This window comes from Canis aureus, chromosome 6 (genome assembly GCF_053574225.1).
Source record: "Canis aureus isolate CA01 chromosome 6, VMU_Caureus_v.1.0, whole genome shotgun sequence".
Classification (NCBI taxonomy): domain Eukaryota; kingdom Metazoa; phylum Chordata; class Mammalia; order Carnivora; family Canidae; genus Canis; species Canis aureus.
The window spans coordinates 63858060-63875957 of NC_135616.1; the positions used below are offsets into that span (position 1 = coordinate 63858060).

At 42.4% G+C, this 17898-nt stretch overlaps 1 protein-coding gene and 1 pseudogene across 4 annotated transcripts in view; both read left to right on the forward strand.

Annotated features, from left to right (window-relative positions):
• COLGALT2 (collagen beta(1-O)galactosyltransferase 2) overlaps positions 1-17898 on the forward strand; it is a 123906-nt gene that overhangs the window by 101286 nt on the left and 4722 nt on the right. For all 4 annotated transcript variants that reach the window (XM_077901961.1, XM_077901959.1, XM_077901962.1 and 1 more), the window contains exons 7-11: positions 4978-5054; positions 9280-9386; positions 11840-11972; positions 13227-13354; positions 16700-16906. In XM_077901961.1, the coding sequence (XP_077758087.1) occupies positions 4978-5054; positions 9280-9386; positions 11840-11972; positions 13227-13354; positions 16700-16906 (652 nt within the window). The remainder of the gene's footprint in view (positions 1-4977; positions 5055-9279; positions 9387-11839; positions 11973-13226; positions 13355-16699; positions 16907-17898) is intronic.
• On the forward strand, positions 201-788 carry LOC144316251 (ATP synthase peripheral stalk subunit d, mitochondrial pseudogene; annotated as a pseudogene).

Consider the following 17898-nt stretch of genomic DNA (forward strand, 5'->3'; position numbering starts at 1 on the left):
CATAAAACAGATCTCTTGGAGAGTGGGAAAGCAAATTTACTATGGAAGCATAGTTGCATCATTTGGCAGTGCTGAGTGCCAATGTGACATCTGTGGTTGTAATTTTAAACTGATTCAGTCAACACAATTGTGTGAATTTCTCTCGCAGTATTCTTGGTGCTAAGTAAGTGGATAACCAAGTTTAAGCAGGATTGGGATTTTACCAAGCAAGAGCAATGGAAGCAAATCAAGAGTCTTTACAAGGGGCTGTGGACTGTGGGCCACCGGGGTCGGTGAAGGATCTCAAGATGGCTGGGTGAAAACTTGCTCTGAAAACCATTGACTGGGTAGCTTTTGGGGAGATCATACCCCGAAACCGGAAGGCCATTGCCAACTCCCTGAAATCCTGGAATGAGATGCTTACCTCCAGGTTGGCTACTCTTCCAGAGAAACCACCTGCTATCTACTGGGCTTACTACAAGGCCAGTGTGGCAAAGGCTGGCTTGGTAGATGACTTTGAGAAGAAGTTTAATGCCCTGAAGGTTCCTGTGCCAGAGGATAAATACACTGTCCAGGTGGATGCTGAGGAAAAAGAAGATGTGAAAAGCTGTGCTGAGTTTTTGTCCCTCTCAAAGGCCAGGATTGAAGAATATGAAAAAGAGCTGGAGAAGATGAAGAACATAATTCCATTTGATCAGATGACCATTGAGGACCTGAATGAAGTCTTCCCAGAAACCAAATTAAACAAGAAGAAGTATCCCTATTGGCCTCACAAGCCAATTGAAAATTTATAAACGTGAGGAGAAAGCCCTGGCCCTCATATCATAAATGTTGGACATTAAAAATAATGATACGGTGAAAAAAAAAAAAAGAGTCTTTACAAGGGGTAGTTCGAGTGCCAGCCCAAGAAATCTATGTTGGGTACCAATGGGCATGAGGACATGAAAGAGGTGATGGATGCAGACATGGTAGTGGGTCACTGAAAGAACGATTGTTGGTGCAGGACCTAGAAGCCCTGTTGGGTACATCACCACGCTGAAGCTAAAGTTTTAAGAATGATGGCAGGGACAGCGAGACTGTGAGCCAAAGGCTGTCATCATCAGTGGCTGAGGAGGCGTGACTATGGGGCAGAGGGTGCTCAGATACACTTCAAAGAAGCTGGGGGTTTGATGGATGGAAGGGAAACAGTTTGGGAGTGAGTCAGGGGAGATGAGAAAAATCAACTTCTACACTGAGGGGTGAAAGGGAAGCAGTGTCCTCCAAGGAAAGCCAGGTTTTGGCTAAAATAAAAAGATGAAGAGACATTCAGAGAAAGGAAGGGACTTGCAATGTCAAAGAGTTGATGAATTATAGCTGGAGCTTCAGAGAGCAGAGTGAGGAGCTGGGGTAGGGTGCGAGACGGGGTGGAGCACCAACTACGGCACACCGGAAGCACTGTGCCCATCACTCTACACATACCTACTCACTTCATATGTTAGGAGCCATACGAAAATTTGGGAATGTGCTTCTTGTACAGAAAATTGCAGGATGAATGACAGGAGGCTAGATCTTATAAAGGTGAGAGAAGCCAATGGGTTATATGAGGCATGAGGGGATTGGTCTTGCAAGCCAGAGCCTGAGGTGATGGGAGATCTTAGGTGCCCATTCCCAGTAACAACATTCTGGAGCCACAGAATGTCATGTAAGGATTATTAAGATTATTGGACGTAAAGTCAGAAGGTCCAATAATCATACCAATCACTCACTATTTGATCTTGGGCACCAATTACTATTTGACTGTGGGCAAGTCTACGTCTGGGTGGGTCTCAATTTCTTTATCTATAAAAACAAACAACCAAAAGATAAATGAAAATAAATGATGTTGTGAATATGAAAGCACTTAATAAATTGCAACATGTCGGGTGCGACTGTTGTGGTTGAGAATAGCGTTGTCCTTGAAGATCATTTTGGCAATAGTGTGTGTAAGGAGTGCATGAGAGTTAGAAAAATTTTAAAACAGCCCAAGCAAGGGGGCGCTTGGGTGGCTCAGTCGGTTAAGCATCTGACTCTTGATTTTGGCTCAGGTCATGATCTCAGGGTCATGAGATCAAGCCCCGCATTGGCTGAACGTGGAGCCTGCTTAAGATTCTCTCTCCCTTTGCCCCTCCCCACCAGCTCGTGCTCTCTCTATCTCTACAATTAATTAATTAATTAAATCACATACGCACAAAAATTATCCCAAGCATGGTGAGTGAGGATCTGAGCTAGGGTGGTGGCTGCAGCAATTGAAGAAGTTCAGGAAAACTTCAGGATTATACTGAAATGACTATGATTTAATTAGGATTTGGTACAAGCACAATCTCTCAAATATTTTGGGGCACGTGTCTGGGCTGGTGCCTTTTACGCTGGATGGTGTGTGCTCCAGCATAGACAATAGAAAAAGCAACAAGTGTTGGTCACCCAGAAGCAAAGACTTAGCTAACTGAGCTACTGTGAATTTAGCCCAGTCACCAAGGCCAGCTTGATGCCAATGGCTACCAAGGACTAACTTTGGGGGCAGGCTGAGTAGGAGTAAAGGGTTCAGGAGTCAGACTTGGGTTCAGATACCAGCTCCATCAGCTCTGTGACCTTGGGCAAGTTATTTAAGGCTTTGTTTCTTTATCTGTAAAAATAGGGACACTTGTACTTATCCCATGGTACATGTTGTGAAAATTAAATAACTGTGATTATATATGTCAAGAGTGTAGCTCAGAGTTCAGTGAATAATAAAATCTCTATAATAGTAGCTATAATTATTATTCCTAGGTCATGAAACTATCCAGGAGCCAATGGACATATTGTCTCAATTGGTGTGGCACAGTGAGAGACTATGTCTGGGAAGGGATTCAATGAGGGATTGATAAATTATGAACCATAGAGTCAGAAATGACCCCATACCAAAACTGGGATATACCTAACCTTCAACTTTGATGAAACAAAGACACATCCTTTCTCCTTGCACAGTAAATTTCTTAGGTCTAACTTGTATCATTCCCTGCCTTTCCCTGTGGCTTAGCTCTATCTTCAGTAACAAAACCTAGGCATATTTCTCATATTTTTGCTCAATGGTGGCTTTCAGGAGCCAGCCACTTGTGGCTTGTGGGGGACACTTGTCCTGTGAATGCAATGACTGTCCATGTTTGATGAGAGCAAAGTGGCTAAAAGCAGTCTCTTTGGCCAAAATGTTAAAGCCACGCAGCCCATGTGAGTGCCAAACAGAGACCAACAGCGTGAAAAGGGTAACTCAAAATATAACCCCCTCCCAGCCCCAAGACCCAACGAGGGAGAGCCAGACAGCTCCTCAAACAACATTGTGAACAAAAAGGAGTTTGTATGTTAAGTTTCTTTCTCTTAAAAGCCCGACTCTGTACATGGTGGCTCCTCAATCAATATTTGTTGATTTAAAAAAATTAATGAGGAATGGGGTAGAGCAGAAAGGAACAAAATATGCTGGGCTTCTAATGGAAACAGAAACACATGCACCGTATATTACAGAAATGTGACCATAGGGGTCAGGGTTGAGGTAATGAGACCAACTCTTGTGTTTGGCTTAGGAAACCTGTCTCACTACCTTCTAGAACTTCACATCAGTCGATCGTAAGTGAAACTGGATGTCATGGTTTCTCTTTAATATCCCAGGGAAGGGTAAGTCAAACAAATAATATTCTTTCGACAGTATCTCAGAAGGATGAAGAGGCTGCGCTGGGATATCCAGTAGTGACTCACAGGCTTCATACAGCAATGGAGTATTTCTTGCTATGCAAAGTCCGCAGTGGTCTTGGCGTCCTTCCGGGCAGCTGTCCTCCATATGTTGGCACATCATTCTAGGCTGCTTCAAATGTGTGGCTTCTCCGTTATCAACATCTGCTACTGTGACCATTGTGGTGGGCCAGGGCAGAGGTGGAAAGAGGGCTTGGAGAGCTGAGAAGCAGCAGTTCACAAGGCCATGACCAACTTTAAGGGTGAGGAAATGATTCCTCTCATCTGCCTGGAACAGGAGAGATGGGTACTGCTGAATAGTAGTGATGGCCATCACCACCTCAAACCACCTCAAACCACCCGAGCGACCAGCTCTCACTGTGTTTTCTTTGTATTACCCCTTTAAGGAAAATCAAATGAGTATTTTGGATTTGCAATTCCAGAAGTCTTCAAGACCTTTCCAGATTCTCCACTCAGCATTGCTACCCAACTTTCAAATGTATAGTTTGTAGTGAAAACTTTTTTTGGAGTATCAAATAAATAAATCTTTTATTGCTTAAGATGCAGTGTCCCTCCCACCTGGAAATTTACCTGTTAGCCCTGTCCCAAGTTTTGGGATGCGGGCTAGCCCTCAAAGGCGAGTTCCTGTTAAAATAAAGGACCTTTTGCATACCTGGAGCTAAATCTGCCTGGATGGGATAAAAATAGTCCCAGACTAGTCCCCTTTAAAATATACAGAGAACACATTATTTAGAAGAAGTCTGGCCTACTTTCGAGGTCTTTCATTATGAGCCACAGCAAGTAACAGCTTAAAAGTTACTGAGTTTTTACTCTGTCGCTTTACTGTGGTGAGTGCTTTACATGCATGTCTCATTTAAATTTCACAGCACCCTAAGAGATATGCTTTTATTATCTTGATTTTCCACATGGAGAAATAGGCTTGGAGAAGTCACTTAACTCTTCCAGACCTTCACAGATCAAGTTCAGACCCAGATCATCTGACACCAAAGCCTTCACTCTTACCCATTTACCCTAGACTGACTCCCATCACTTATGGAGATAAGTCTTAAGGGAAATGGAGCAAATATTGCAGTCTGCATATAAGTGTTCTGGAAACCATCAGGGTTCTTGTGTAGCTGCTCAGTCCTGGAGCACTGCTGAGCAGTTAACCCCTGCCTCAGATATCCAGGTTGTGCTCCTAGACATCAGGCGTGTGGATGGAGTTCTGTTCACTGAGTCTTTCACTAACAAAGCACTCTGTGTGTTTCTTGTGTCTTCCAGTTGACGGTCCTCCAGTGGAACCCTCTCAGTTTGTTTCAAGTGTCCCAAAATATCCAGACAAGATGGGATTTGACGAGGTAGGAAAGATGTCTGTGTGCACATGTGCACACAGGTACATGTGTACGGTGTGATTAGATGTTTGTATTGGAGTGAAGCTTGATCATACATCTGAGAGCCAGCAAAACTGGCTTGGCTGCTAAAAAGGCACTGAGGTCTTGGCAAAATGACCTGGTATTTGTTGTGTCTCAGCTTTCTTACCTTAAAAAAGGAGCATTTGGGACCTGTCTGGCTTCGTCAGTGCAACATACAACTCTTGGACTCAGGGTTGTGAGTTCAAGCCTACAAAAGAAAGGAAGGAAGGAAAGAAAGAGAGAGAGAAACTGATGTAATATTGTTTCAACTATAAAAAAGTTTTTTTTAAGGAGCATCATAGCAAAATCCTTAAGTTAGAAAGAAGTTACTATTTAATCATGAGTGAATTTTATATATTCTAGGAGCAGATATTGCTATATTTTGTAAACCTTTTTATCAAGATTCAAGGGTAAGGAGGATATGTGTTTTAAGGATTGGAGGACCTTAACTTTTTTCCGAGTGGATAGAAACTATTCTGGAATGGCCAGTGCTTTATTTTCTCTGTGCTTTTCTTCCATGGAAAAATGTTGAACAGGGTTGAGAGGAAAAAGAAAAAGGAAAAAAGAAACCTGTTGTAAAATTCTGCCTTTCAGTGGGCAAGAATTCCATAATAGCACTCCGAGGGCCATATTTATTATAAAGTTTTGATTGCATGAAGAAGGAAGCAAGATTATAAAGAATACCTCTCTTGTATTACACACAACAGCTTCTTGGGAATACCCCAAGTATGATTCCAAGTCACTGAATCTTTTGTGGGTCTCTTATGTCATATAGCTCCATTGAAAGAAAAGGCTTTATCATTTTGTGCTATATAATACATGTCCATGAAGTACAGCCATCTAAAGCTGTTGGCATGGGCATTGGTATTTCTTTTATAAAATTGACATGGATCTGGGCTTCGGTAATGGGAAAAAGTATTTCATGAATGTTAAGTAGAAAAGAGTTAGGTAGCAGCTATGATGCTGTTTCCACAGAGAGCAGAAGGAGAAGAGATGATTTTCATGTGGGGAGAGGAATTAGAATCAAGTGCAAATAATTTTTAAAAAACAATTGAGGCTGCAGAAAAGTCTGGTCCACATCACTCCCTGTACCAGCTTCCACTTCTTACTAGAACTGTCCTTCCCTGCAACCCTCATCATCTCTAGGTGAAAGAACCCAAGTGTCTTTACCTACATTCATTCTTCTGTTTAAATACATTCCTATGAGAACCAAACTCAAGGAAATCTAATTGGACAAAACCAGGGTCTTCTCTCTCTATTCCCCCTTTGGATGTAAGGACTGGGTCACCCCTAGAAGTTTTTTTAAAAATGGCAACTGTAAGAGGTGATGCAGGTGCAGGAAATGACTACCCTGGGCTCTAGAACAGAGATACGATGGTGGAAAGGAGATTTTCAGAGGCCTTTTCAGTTCTCCCAGTACTCCATGACCTTGGTGGTGGTGTCTGGGCTGCATTTGGCTAGGTGGTTCTTTCTTGTTTGCTATTCACTAAGTATGAGCAAGCCGTCTGTGTTTTTCCTTCATGGCTACGACTTTTACTGCACTTGTCCTGGAAGAAACTGGGACTGAATTATTATTTACTAAAGTCTTCCCAGACTAGCGGTCTCTGGTTTGAGGGGACTTTTTGTTGTATTTCTGTTCGTTTTTGTTTGTTTGTTTGGGTTTGTTTTTGTTCTCCTGGAGTGACCTTGGGTAGCTCCATGTACTCACATGAGGAAATGCCCTTTTCTTTCCATATCTTTTAAAATTGTGGGATGAAACATGGCCCATCACAGTGTGATTCTAAACAGGAAAAGCATGAAATGTAAAAGAATACAACCCATTAAGTTATGAAGTCCCAAGTAACAAGGCAAACAGAGGTACCACAGAAATTATGTTTAAAAAAATTACTCAGGTAACCAAGAGAAATAATGACATCATGATGCACCGAATTCACTTTGCCCTAAATCAGGTGGATAGTTTCTTTAAAGAGGACATCTTATTTTCCCATAAGTTTCTTTGCCCAGAACTTTGTAAGTGGATGGAAATGAGAATATTTCAGAAGAAAAGTTTGAAATTTTAGTGTAATTTTTGATCCAGTAAAACATAGAACATATTGACGATTGCATTCAGAATGGCTATATGAACCAAAGCTTCACCCCCAGTAAATTCTGAACCCCAGGCTGGTTACAAGACAAAGTAAGACATAGTTTCTTCTTTTTTCTGAACACAGCATAAAGCAAGCTTTATCTAAACAACATATCATAGACTTTTTATTTTTTATTTTTATTTTTAAAAATATTTATTTATTTACTTATGATAGACATAGAGAGAGAGAGGGAGAGAGAGAGAGACAGGCAGAGACACACAGGCAGAGGGAGAAGCAGGCTCCATTCCGGGAGCCGGATGTGGGACTCGATCCCGGGACTCCAGGATCATGCCCTCGGCCAAAGGCAGGTGCTAAACCACTCAGCCACCCAGGGATCCCCTATCATAGACTTTTTAAAAAAGATTTTATTTATTTATTTATTTTTAATTTTTATTTATTTATGATAGTCACAGAGAGAGAGAGAGAGAGAGAGAGAGAGAGAGAGAGAGGCAGAGACACAGGCAGAGGGAGAAGCAGGCTCCATGCACCAGGAGCCCGACGTGGGACTCGATCCCGGGTTTCCAGGATCGCGCCCCGGGCCAAAGGCAGGCGCCAAACCGCTGCGCCACCCAGGGATCCCAGATTTTATTTATTTACTCACGAGAGACACAGAGAGAGGCAGAGACATAGGAAGAAGGAGAAACAGGCTCCCCACAGGGAGCCTGATGCAGGACTCGATCCCAGGACCTCAGGATCACGATCTGAGCTAAAGGCACATGCTCAACAACTGAGCCACCCAGGAGTCCCTATCATAGACATTTTAATCTGTGTTATACTTGGGAGAGAAGGTTGTTCAACTTCCTCTTTTACAAACAAGGGAAGTGGACCCCAAAGCATTCAATGTCTTCCTCAGAGTCATCTGGGTGATTAAGTCAGGATGAAGTCAATGTCATCTAACTTATTCCTGTGGGTTTCTTATTTTTCATGCTATGTGTTATCAGTATTTCTTGCTAGCAGCTGAAGTCTCTTACTCTTGGAGGACTAGTTTAATGTTCAAAGTGAGTTTGTTACTGCTTGTAGCAAAAGGACTTCATGAATACACGTATTTACATGTGATAGCATTAGTGAGTCTTTAGTTACTTCTGTGACTCCTTAAATCTGAGAGTAGTCAGGACAGTCTCACTATCCATAACTCCCTCCAGTGGCTTCATGATATGTATGTGTTTAGGGCAGTCTTCAGGAATTTAGGGGCTAAGCTGAGGGGCTACAGATGGACCCAGCCCTAAAGGGAAGAAATCTGAATGCATATTTTGGGGGACTTCAAGGATTACTGTGATGTGGAAATGATGCCTTTTCATTTCTTTCTTCAAGTAACCTCAAAGGGCTACTTCCAAGAGTAGGGCCCCTTCTCTTTACTTCTTTCAGAAAAATTTCCTTGTCTCTAGAGGAATTGAAGAATTCTGGCAACAAAGCTATTAACATTGAGATCTTGATAATTCTGTTTGGAACCTTTGGAAATGCAAGGAATGTGTTAAGACTAGATTTTTCTCATTCTTTGGATGACTTGAAGTTTATTTACAGTGGATATGAACTCTAAGAATAGCTAATATTTAGAACCCATGAGATAGGACCAGTATCACCCCAGTTTTACAGATGAGGATACTGAGGCATAGGAATTGGGCCAAGGCAAACAGTCAGTAATAGGATGTAGATCTAGGTCTGCTGATAAATCTAATACACTTGCCCAACTCTCTCCTACTTCTGAGTCTTCTATGTTTTGGGTTTAATTCACGCTTGGCCTCCTGAGAGTAACTTTTTCAACCTTCCTATCTCAAGAACAGGGCAAACATGTCTACCAACAGGCATCAGAGAAACAAAGAGAGGGTGAAGTCACTGCAGATGGCTGAGTTTCAAAAGTAATTCTGTTTGGATAACTATCATTTGACTTGATATGGAATGTAAATAAATCTTCACCACGATTTTCCCTATTTTTTCCACTCCTTATTCTAACTAAAACTTTGGTAGTTACATTTACTTAACTTTTAAAACAGCCTAAAGTAAGACCTGAATAATCTGTTTCTTTTCCTTTTTTCTTCCTGTGTTAGATCTTCATGATCAACCTGAAACGCAGAAAGGACAGGCGGGACCGGATGTTACGCACCCTGTATGAGCAGGAGATTGATGTCAAGATTGTCGAGGCTGTGGATGGAAAGTGAGTTGGGTTTTTTCTTGAATCCTTGCAAATGTGGTTGGAGTGGGGAGGTGCCCTTTCTGACAGGGTTAGTGCTGAATGGGAGGAATCTAGTGTCATTAGAAGACAAACGCATTGTTATGATGCAGCCTACTTTGGGAAAAGCGTTATGAATCTTCACAGCATTTCAGTTAATTTCACCATGTAGAGTAGGCCTGAAATCCACTCACCATCCATCCATAATGAATTATGCTGAAGGCTCACAGTGGAAGTAATTTTCCTCTTTCTCTGGGGGTTTTTACAATGGTTGTGGTAGTTACCAGCTTTCCATGGTGTATTGGAAAGAATGCAGTTAGAGTTGCATTCAGAACCTGATTTAGAGCATAATGTCCAAACTTGGGCCACCTGAGGAAAATCAATGAGGAAAAATGCATAATGATCTATATATCCTGTTGCGTGAGATCTTGCCATAGACTGCCTGGGCTAATCATCTTTCCCAGGAATATGGCAGGAAAGTCACAAAGGGAACTTGGTTGAATTCTTTCAAGAGTTTTGTTATTGCTGTTGTTTATTATTTTGCTTTATTTTGCTTTCCATTGCCCTTCTATTTGACACTTTATTTCAAGGTATAGATTTTTGCAAAACTTGCAGTTCCATGTTTTGTGTTAGTTTGGAATATAAAGGCTCTGAGGAGTTTGGCTAGAAGCTATTGTGAAGCTTCTTATGCCTTTTAGAGATTTTCATCAATGTTTCTCAAAATGTGGCCTGGACACCCATGTCAGAGTCTCCACGATTAAGAGAGCAGCTTCCCTGAGTTCCAGCCCAGGGCTGCTGAATCATGATCTCTAGGGCTGGATCTGGGATTCTGCATTTAAGACGCCTCAAGGTGTTTCTGAGGTAAGGTTACCACATAAAATATAGGACACTCAGTTAAATTTGTCCCAAACATTGCACGGGCTTACTTATACTAAGAAATTATTCATTATTTATATGAAATTTAAATTTGACTGAATGTTCTGTTTTACTTGCTAAATCTGGCAATCCTGTTCTTTGGTGCACTAGAGTTTGGAAACCACTGCTTCAGATACCTAGGAGCCCAAATTTTATTTATAGGCCACATGGACCAGGGGAAACTAGTTGAATTGTGAGAATTCTTAATTTGTTTCTCATACAAGTCTCTTGTCAGATATATCATTTGCAAATATTTTCTCTCATGCTATGTGTTGTCTTTTCAATTCATGATGGTGTCATTACAAAACAAAAGTTTTTAATTTCGATGAAGTCCAGTATATGTTTTTGTTGTTACTTGTGCTTTTGATGTCATATCTAAGAATCCATTGACAAATCCAAAGTCGCAAAGACTTATTTCTGTCTTTCTTCTAAGAGTTTTATAGTTTTACCGCATATCTTTTCACATTGAATTTTTCTCCATTTTGAGTTAGTTTTTTATATGGTGTGAGGTAGGGATTCTAATTCCTTCTTTTACACAGTTTGAGTATCTTTGTTAAGAGATTAACCATTTGTAAAAAAGACTATTCTCCCTCCCATTGAATTGTTGTCACCCTTGTCAAAATCAATTGACTACAAACAAAAGGGTTGATTTCTATACTCTCAACTCAATTCCATTGATTATGTTAATTCCTATGTCGATACCACATTGTCATGAGGACTGTACCTTTATATGTAAGGAAGTCTGAGTCCTTTAACTTTGTTATTCCTTTACAAGATGGTTTAAGCTATTTTAGGTCCCTTGTATTTCCATATGAATTTTAGCTTGTCATTTTACACAAAAAGAGAGCTGGAATATTGATAGGAATTGCATTGAATCTGTAGATCAACTAGATAGACCTATAGTGAGTCACTTCTCTCCTGCTCACAAGCTCGTCTCTGCTACTTTTATTCTTAACTTTTTTTTTTTAAATTTAGGTTCAAAAGAAAGACACACATGTACACAGTTCTTTCCTGTCCTCATCCTCTCCAGTATTTAATGCTGTTAGCCACTTTCCTTCATTAGGAAATTACTTTTTCTTTTTTAAAGATTTTATTTATTTATTCATGAGAGAGAGGCAGAGACACAGGCAGAGGGAGAAGCAGGCTCCATGCAGGTAGCCTGATGTGGGACTCAATCTCAGAATTCCAGGATCAGGCCCTGGGCCGAAGGCAGGCACTAAACAGCTGAGCCACCCAGGGATCCCCAGGAAAATACTTTTTCAAAGCTGTCAAAAAAACAGGTGATATTTAGAACTACATTGGCAATTGTGAGGCATATACCAAGTATAAGACACCCTCTTGTCTTTGCAAAACTTGCAATGCTGCCATGAATTAACCCTGAGGAGCTCTTGAGGAGTGATAGGAAACCTGAGAAGTCTTCCCCAATGTGCAGAGGGCTCTGAGGAACATCCAGAACTCTTTCTGGCTTCTGTAGTGGGGACGTCTCAACTTGTTAATTTGCAGACATGTTCTCTGTTGTGCAGGGCACTCAACACAAGCCAGCTGAAGGCCCTGAATATTGAAATGCTACCTGGATATCGAGATCCCTACTCCTCAAGACCTCTAACTAGGGGTGAAATTGGCTGCTTTCTCAGCCACTACTCTGTCTGGAAAGAGGTAAATAATGCTTTATTTAGATATGCAGCTTTGTAATGAGGAGGATGGAGAGTGGAACTTTGTAAATGAATTAGGGCCAGATATGAAGTGAACCCATACCTGTTCTGGAAGTATGCTTGGAAGTTTCTGTTGCCTCATGTCTCCCTCTGACACAAGGCCAGCAATAAACAGGGAGAGGTAGCCTTGTGGCCACTTGGGATGGTAACAGGGGAAGATCCCCATGTTCAAGAAACCATACTCCTTTTTGGTGTGTCCTTATCCTTAGTAGGAATGCCTTATATTGCGTGCATGTAGCATGTTCTCATTTATTAAATGATTTCATACAAGAAGTCACACAGAAATCATATAAAGTGGGTCAGGAGGCATAGGCCCATTTTACCCAAGAGAAAATAATTAAATATCTGTCTAGGTAAGAAGTGGCAAAACCAGGACTTGAACCCATGGCTTAGAGATCCGACATTGATGGATGGAGGTATTGGAGTTCTTGATGAAGGGTCAGTTCCCATAAGAAAAGAGAAAGTACCTCAAGAAGGGCCCCGTGAATGCCTTCCCACTTTGACAGAGTCTATGCCTATCTTTTTTTTCCTTTAAACTCTAAATGAAATGTAATGGATACATATAAAATTAAATAGATCATAATATACAGGCCAATGGAATTTCACAAACTGAATAAACAATACAGCCATGTTAACCCACACCCAGACCAAGAAGGAGTATGGTTTCTTGAACATGGGGATCTTCCCCTGTTACCATCCCAAGTGGCCACAAGGCTACCTCTCCCTGTTTATTGCTGGCCTTGTGTCAGAGGGAGACATGAGGCAACAGAAACTTCCAAGCATACTTCCAGAACCCTAGAAGTACCAGCACCCTAGAAGTACCTTGTCCATATTTCCTTCTAGGGAACAGGACCCAAGGGTAAACACCATCTTGACTTCAAACAGCACAGAACAGTTTGTCTGCTTTTGTACTTCAGTTTATGTGAATGGAACCGTAGGGTATTGAGGTATATCCTCTCAGTATTACATTTGTGAAATTCATCTATAACATTGCATTTAATCATAGATCATACATCCTCATTGCTGTAAACATACCCCAGTTTATCTATCCGCTCTACTGTTGGTGGCATTTGCTTAGATTCCAGTTTTGAGCTATTACATCCTATGCTACCATACTCTTGACCTTTTAATCTATGTTTATCTAATAAATAGGCATCAGACTTCTCATGGGGTCTCTTACCACTGATGACCTTTACAGGTAATTGACCGGGAGCTGGAGAAGACTCTTGTCATTGAGGACGACGTGCGCTTTGAACATCAGTTTAAGAAGAAGCTGATGAAGCTGATGGATGACATCGACCAGGCTCAGCTGGATTGGGAACTGATGTAAGTTACAAGGCAAGCTTATCCCAAAGGACTGAGAGGATTCAGTCCTTTTCAAAGGGCAATGAGCCCCATCTCCCCAGCTGATAGGACGACAGCTCATGTTTCCACTTTCTGGGTTATCTCTCCATAAAATGCCCCCAGAAACAAGAAAAGAGTGGAGAATAGGCCCTGGTTTCTCCATCTATATACTCTATGGACTGAGAAGGAAACTGTGGGAGATTCTTTGTGAGACCGGGAGCCTGCCTGCTGCTCAAGTGTCTTCAGACTGAGCACTCATGTGAGAGCACAGCAGAAATCCCACTAGTGAAGCAACAGGTGCATGGAGAGGTGTGAAGAGAGAGGGGAGTGGCATTCGCTCAAGGGCACAAGTCCTGTGTCACACTTGAGAGCAGATTTCCTCTGTAGCCTGACAGGATGGGGGCTAAGAGTGCCATTCTTGGGAAGGGGAGCGTGCAAACAATAATAACACTGAGCTGGGTTTGATGGAGGGTCAGAGGCTGTCATAGGAAAACCAGGCTTACAGGGTAATGCTGGTTTCGAACTGACATTTAGTTAATGCTCTGAGAGCTGTCTCTGGGAATTAAATCTCTGTTTCTGTTTCTGTCTTTCTCTCCTCCCCCTGCCCCTCTCCCCATCTCTTTCTCCCTCTCCCTCTCTCTTTCATTTTCTTTTTAAACCAAATGACACTTTATCCTTCTCTCCAATGAGGCAGAATGTTCCCAAGCATTATGTACACTTCCCAGCTGTGTGTCAAAGGCAATTTCATCAAATCAGAGCCCATTCCTTTGGAGTGGCCGCAGCAGACCAGCTGTCCCTACTCCTCCCATCCTCCTAGGGAAAGTTAACTATGGGTCCAGGTGGAATACTTGTTCTCTCAGAAAACATACCATTCTGAGCCCAAAAGAAACCTAGTAATGGCTCAACTAATCCACAGGGAATAGACCCAGAAATCAGTACTGTGTAGTAAAAAGAGACTGGCTCCCTGTCAGATGTCAGCCATGTGATTAGACTCTGCACTGTCCCTCAGGATCCTTGTTTGTTCTTATAAACCTCCAGAAGTCCTACACCTCAGTCTGAGTCTATAGCTCTGCAGCCTGTGGCTACACCTCACAAGCGTGGAGCCTGGAAGCCATTTTACACTCACATGACCCGCAAAGGCAACTTTGACGTAAGCCTTGGAATCAGACGACTCAACTTGGGGAGTCTAAGGCTTCTGATTGGCACATGTCCTTGTCCACTTGTGGTTTAGCTGGTGCATTTCTTGGGACAAATTACCAACACGTCCTAGAAAGCACAATGATTGCATAAGGATATGAATATAGGGAATGATAGGGACACAGAAACAAAAATCTTTCCTAAATTTCACAGATTGCCAAGTCCAAATATTCCACTGATATCAATTATGTAAAGAATGACAGTGGTTTCAAATTTTTCACCTTTTCCTTTCCTTTTTTTTTTTTTTTTGAGCATGAGTGGGGGTGGGGGTGGGGGTGGAGGGACAGAGAAGAGTCTTAAGAACAGTCTTAAGCAGACTCTATTGCTTAACACAAAGCCCGATGCAGGGCTCGATCTCATGTTCCTGAGATCATGATGTGAACCAAAATCAAGAGTGTATCGTTTAACCAACTCAGCCACCCAACTACCCTTCATGTGTCTCTTTCTAAAATTAAAGTTACTGAAGCTCAAAACATGAAAGCTGATAAACTGTCCATGCCAGCTATGTTAGATTTCTCCAGAAAAGGAAATAGTAAATAGGAAGAGTAGAACAAGCCACTGGAATCATCTAGGGCAGTGCTATCCAATAGGGATATCACATGAGCCACATATGTCATTTAAAATTTTCCAGTGATCCTATTCAAATGGTAAAAAATACATTAGGTGAATTTAATAATACATTTTATTTACTCCGACACCACTAAATATTATTACTTTAAAGTGTAATCCATATTTAACATGTAATCAATAATCAATCGATAGTCTATGTGGTTTTGTTTTTGTTTTTTATTTTTTTAAGTTTTTCTTTTTTCTTTCTTTTAGAGGGAGAGGGGTGTGGGCAAGGGGAGGGAGAGAGAGAACCTTAGGTAGGCTCCACACCCAGCATGGAGCCCAACACAGGGCTTGATCTCACAGCACTGAGATCATGACCTGAGCCAAAATCAAGTCAGACACTAAACCAACTGAGCCACCCAGGTGCCCCTACGTTTTTTTCTATCCTCTCTAACATCCAGTATGTATTTTATGCTTACAACATATTTCAATCTAATCTAGATGCTAAGTTTTCAACTGCTTAAATAAACTGTAGTCCTACGGAAACAGTTTTGTTTAATGGAAAAAATATTTTACACATCTTCAGTTTTCTTTTAAAATTTCTAGCCACATGTCAAATGCTCAGTGGGAGTTTCTCTTCCACTTGATGGTACATGAGAGAGATTCAGACTCTGTAGTCTCAAGGGACAGTGGCTGAGAGGATCTGTGTTTGATTCCTGAGAAGGTGAACAATGACTTATTCTACAAATCGTGGGATGTTTTGACAAGAGGAATCCTTTAACTGTTGAATGAGATCATTTTAAGACAAAATAGAGGAAGTCAGCTTTGCCTCCAGGCAGGAAGCCCTTACCTCCTCAACTTGCTCCAGGAAAGTAGAAGACAGACAAGTTCCAGACAAAAGTGAGGGATCATAGATCCACGGGTAGCCTGTGGGAACACTGGAATGGCGGAGGGTATATCCTGTGTCCGAGGAGGAAAGGACCAGCCTGGGTGCTTTTCTTAGAACAAAGGGCAGAGCTTAGTTGCGCTTGAGGAAGAGAAAGCCAGGCAGGCTTTGTCACTCATTCTCCCCAGGAAGGACCCCCTTGGGGCCACCGGGTTCCTTGGTCTTTTACCACAGACTGTTTCTCTCCCACATCCTTTTTTGTCAGCATCTGGAGGGCTGCCCCAAAGAACATCAGACACTGAGACTCTAGAGACTTGAAAACTCAGGATCTCACATCTGGCCCTTTTTTTTTTTTTTGTCTACTTCCGACCTCTGTAAACACAGCTGGCAGTCCCTTGCCATCTTTGCAAAAATGATCCAAGTGATCTTTTAGTTATAATTTGACTTCCAGGCTGGAGGCCTGTGCTAGACAAGAGCAGTTGGGATGTTGATAAATGGAGCCAGCAAAGTGGCCCCGTTCATGGCAGATGACAGTCATAGTGGGTGGATGGGGCGTGCTCTGTGGTGGGATACTTTGGATGTTAGACGCCGTTGGTCCAAGCTTTCAAGAACTATCTGCAAACCCATGCTCGGTTCTTACAGATGTCTAATATTCACATGGGAGTGTTTCTCCTCTGTCTGCTTCCTTTTAGCTACATCGGTAGGAAGAGGATGCAGGTGAAGGAGCCAGAGAAAGCAGTGCCCAATGTGGGAAACCTGGTCGAAGCCGACTACTCCTACTGGACTCTGGGCTATGTCATCTCTCTGGAAGGAGCACAGAAACTGGTTGGAGCCGATCCTTTTGGGAAGATGCTGCCAGTGGATGAGTTCCTGCCAATCATGTACAACAAGCATCCTGTGTGAGTCTCCCTGCACTGCCTGCCTGGCATGGGCACCCCCCAATCCCTGCTCATATATTATGGTACTCAGTTTCTTGGCAGTACATGGTAGTTTCTAAAGCTGTACTCCTTTCCTCAATGATCTTTCCAGAATCATGACTCAGAGAGGCTGACCTGAGTGTAATGATTACCCCCTTATACAGAAGGGGAAGCCGAGGCAGAAACGGTGAATCTTTCATAGGGGTCTTCTGTAATACCCAGTATGTAGTTTAACTGGACATAAGATGCTCGGTCCTCTCCTGGTTTTTCACCTTTTTTTGGTAAACTTGTACACCTGGAGTTGAAGGCCATCTTCCTGAGCACCTTAAAGTTTTCAGCTCAGTTCACTTCTCAGTCCACTGGGGATGCTTGTTGGCCTGGCAAGGGCCCCCCTCTTCACAGAGCTCACAGTCTGGTCAGGAATTCAGACTTGTGAACAGTCCTCGTGATGGCTGTGACACCTGCAGTCACTGAGGTGTGTTAGAGGCTCAGGAAGGGTGGAAGTGGCCTTTGAGTGGGGCATCTCTGGAAGAAGGCAGGACGATGCTCAGGGTTCCCATAACACCGGAGCTTACTCTAAGCTAGCATTGTTCGAAGGGTATGGAGGTTGGTGGCTTACCTGTCCGTCTCCCCAGTAACCTGTGAGCCCATTGAGGCAGGAAGAGTCTCACAACCCTGTGTCCTTAGAGCCTCGTCCAAACTCTACACATAATAGCTTCTCAATCAATGAGTCCTAAATTCATTAAGGAACAGGAAACCAGGTTCTAGCCTCTGCTCCTTCTCTCAGTTGCCGGGTGATCTCCTTACTAGATGGGCTTTATCTGAGTGGTTGAGAATTCCTGTCCTGCGTCTCGTTCATTTTGTCTCCTGTCCTCAGTTGGAGCTAGCTCCTCACCCTCTTCGATACAACTGACTTTGTATCTGCGTCCTCACAGGAACAGGGAGGCCAACCACCATCCTTGTAACAGAAAGGA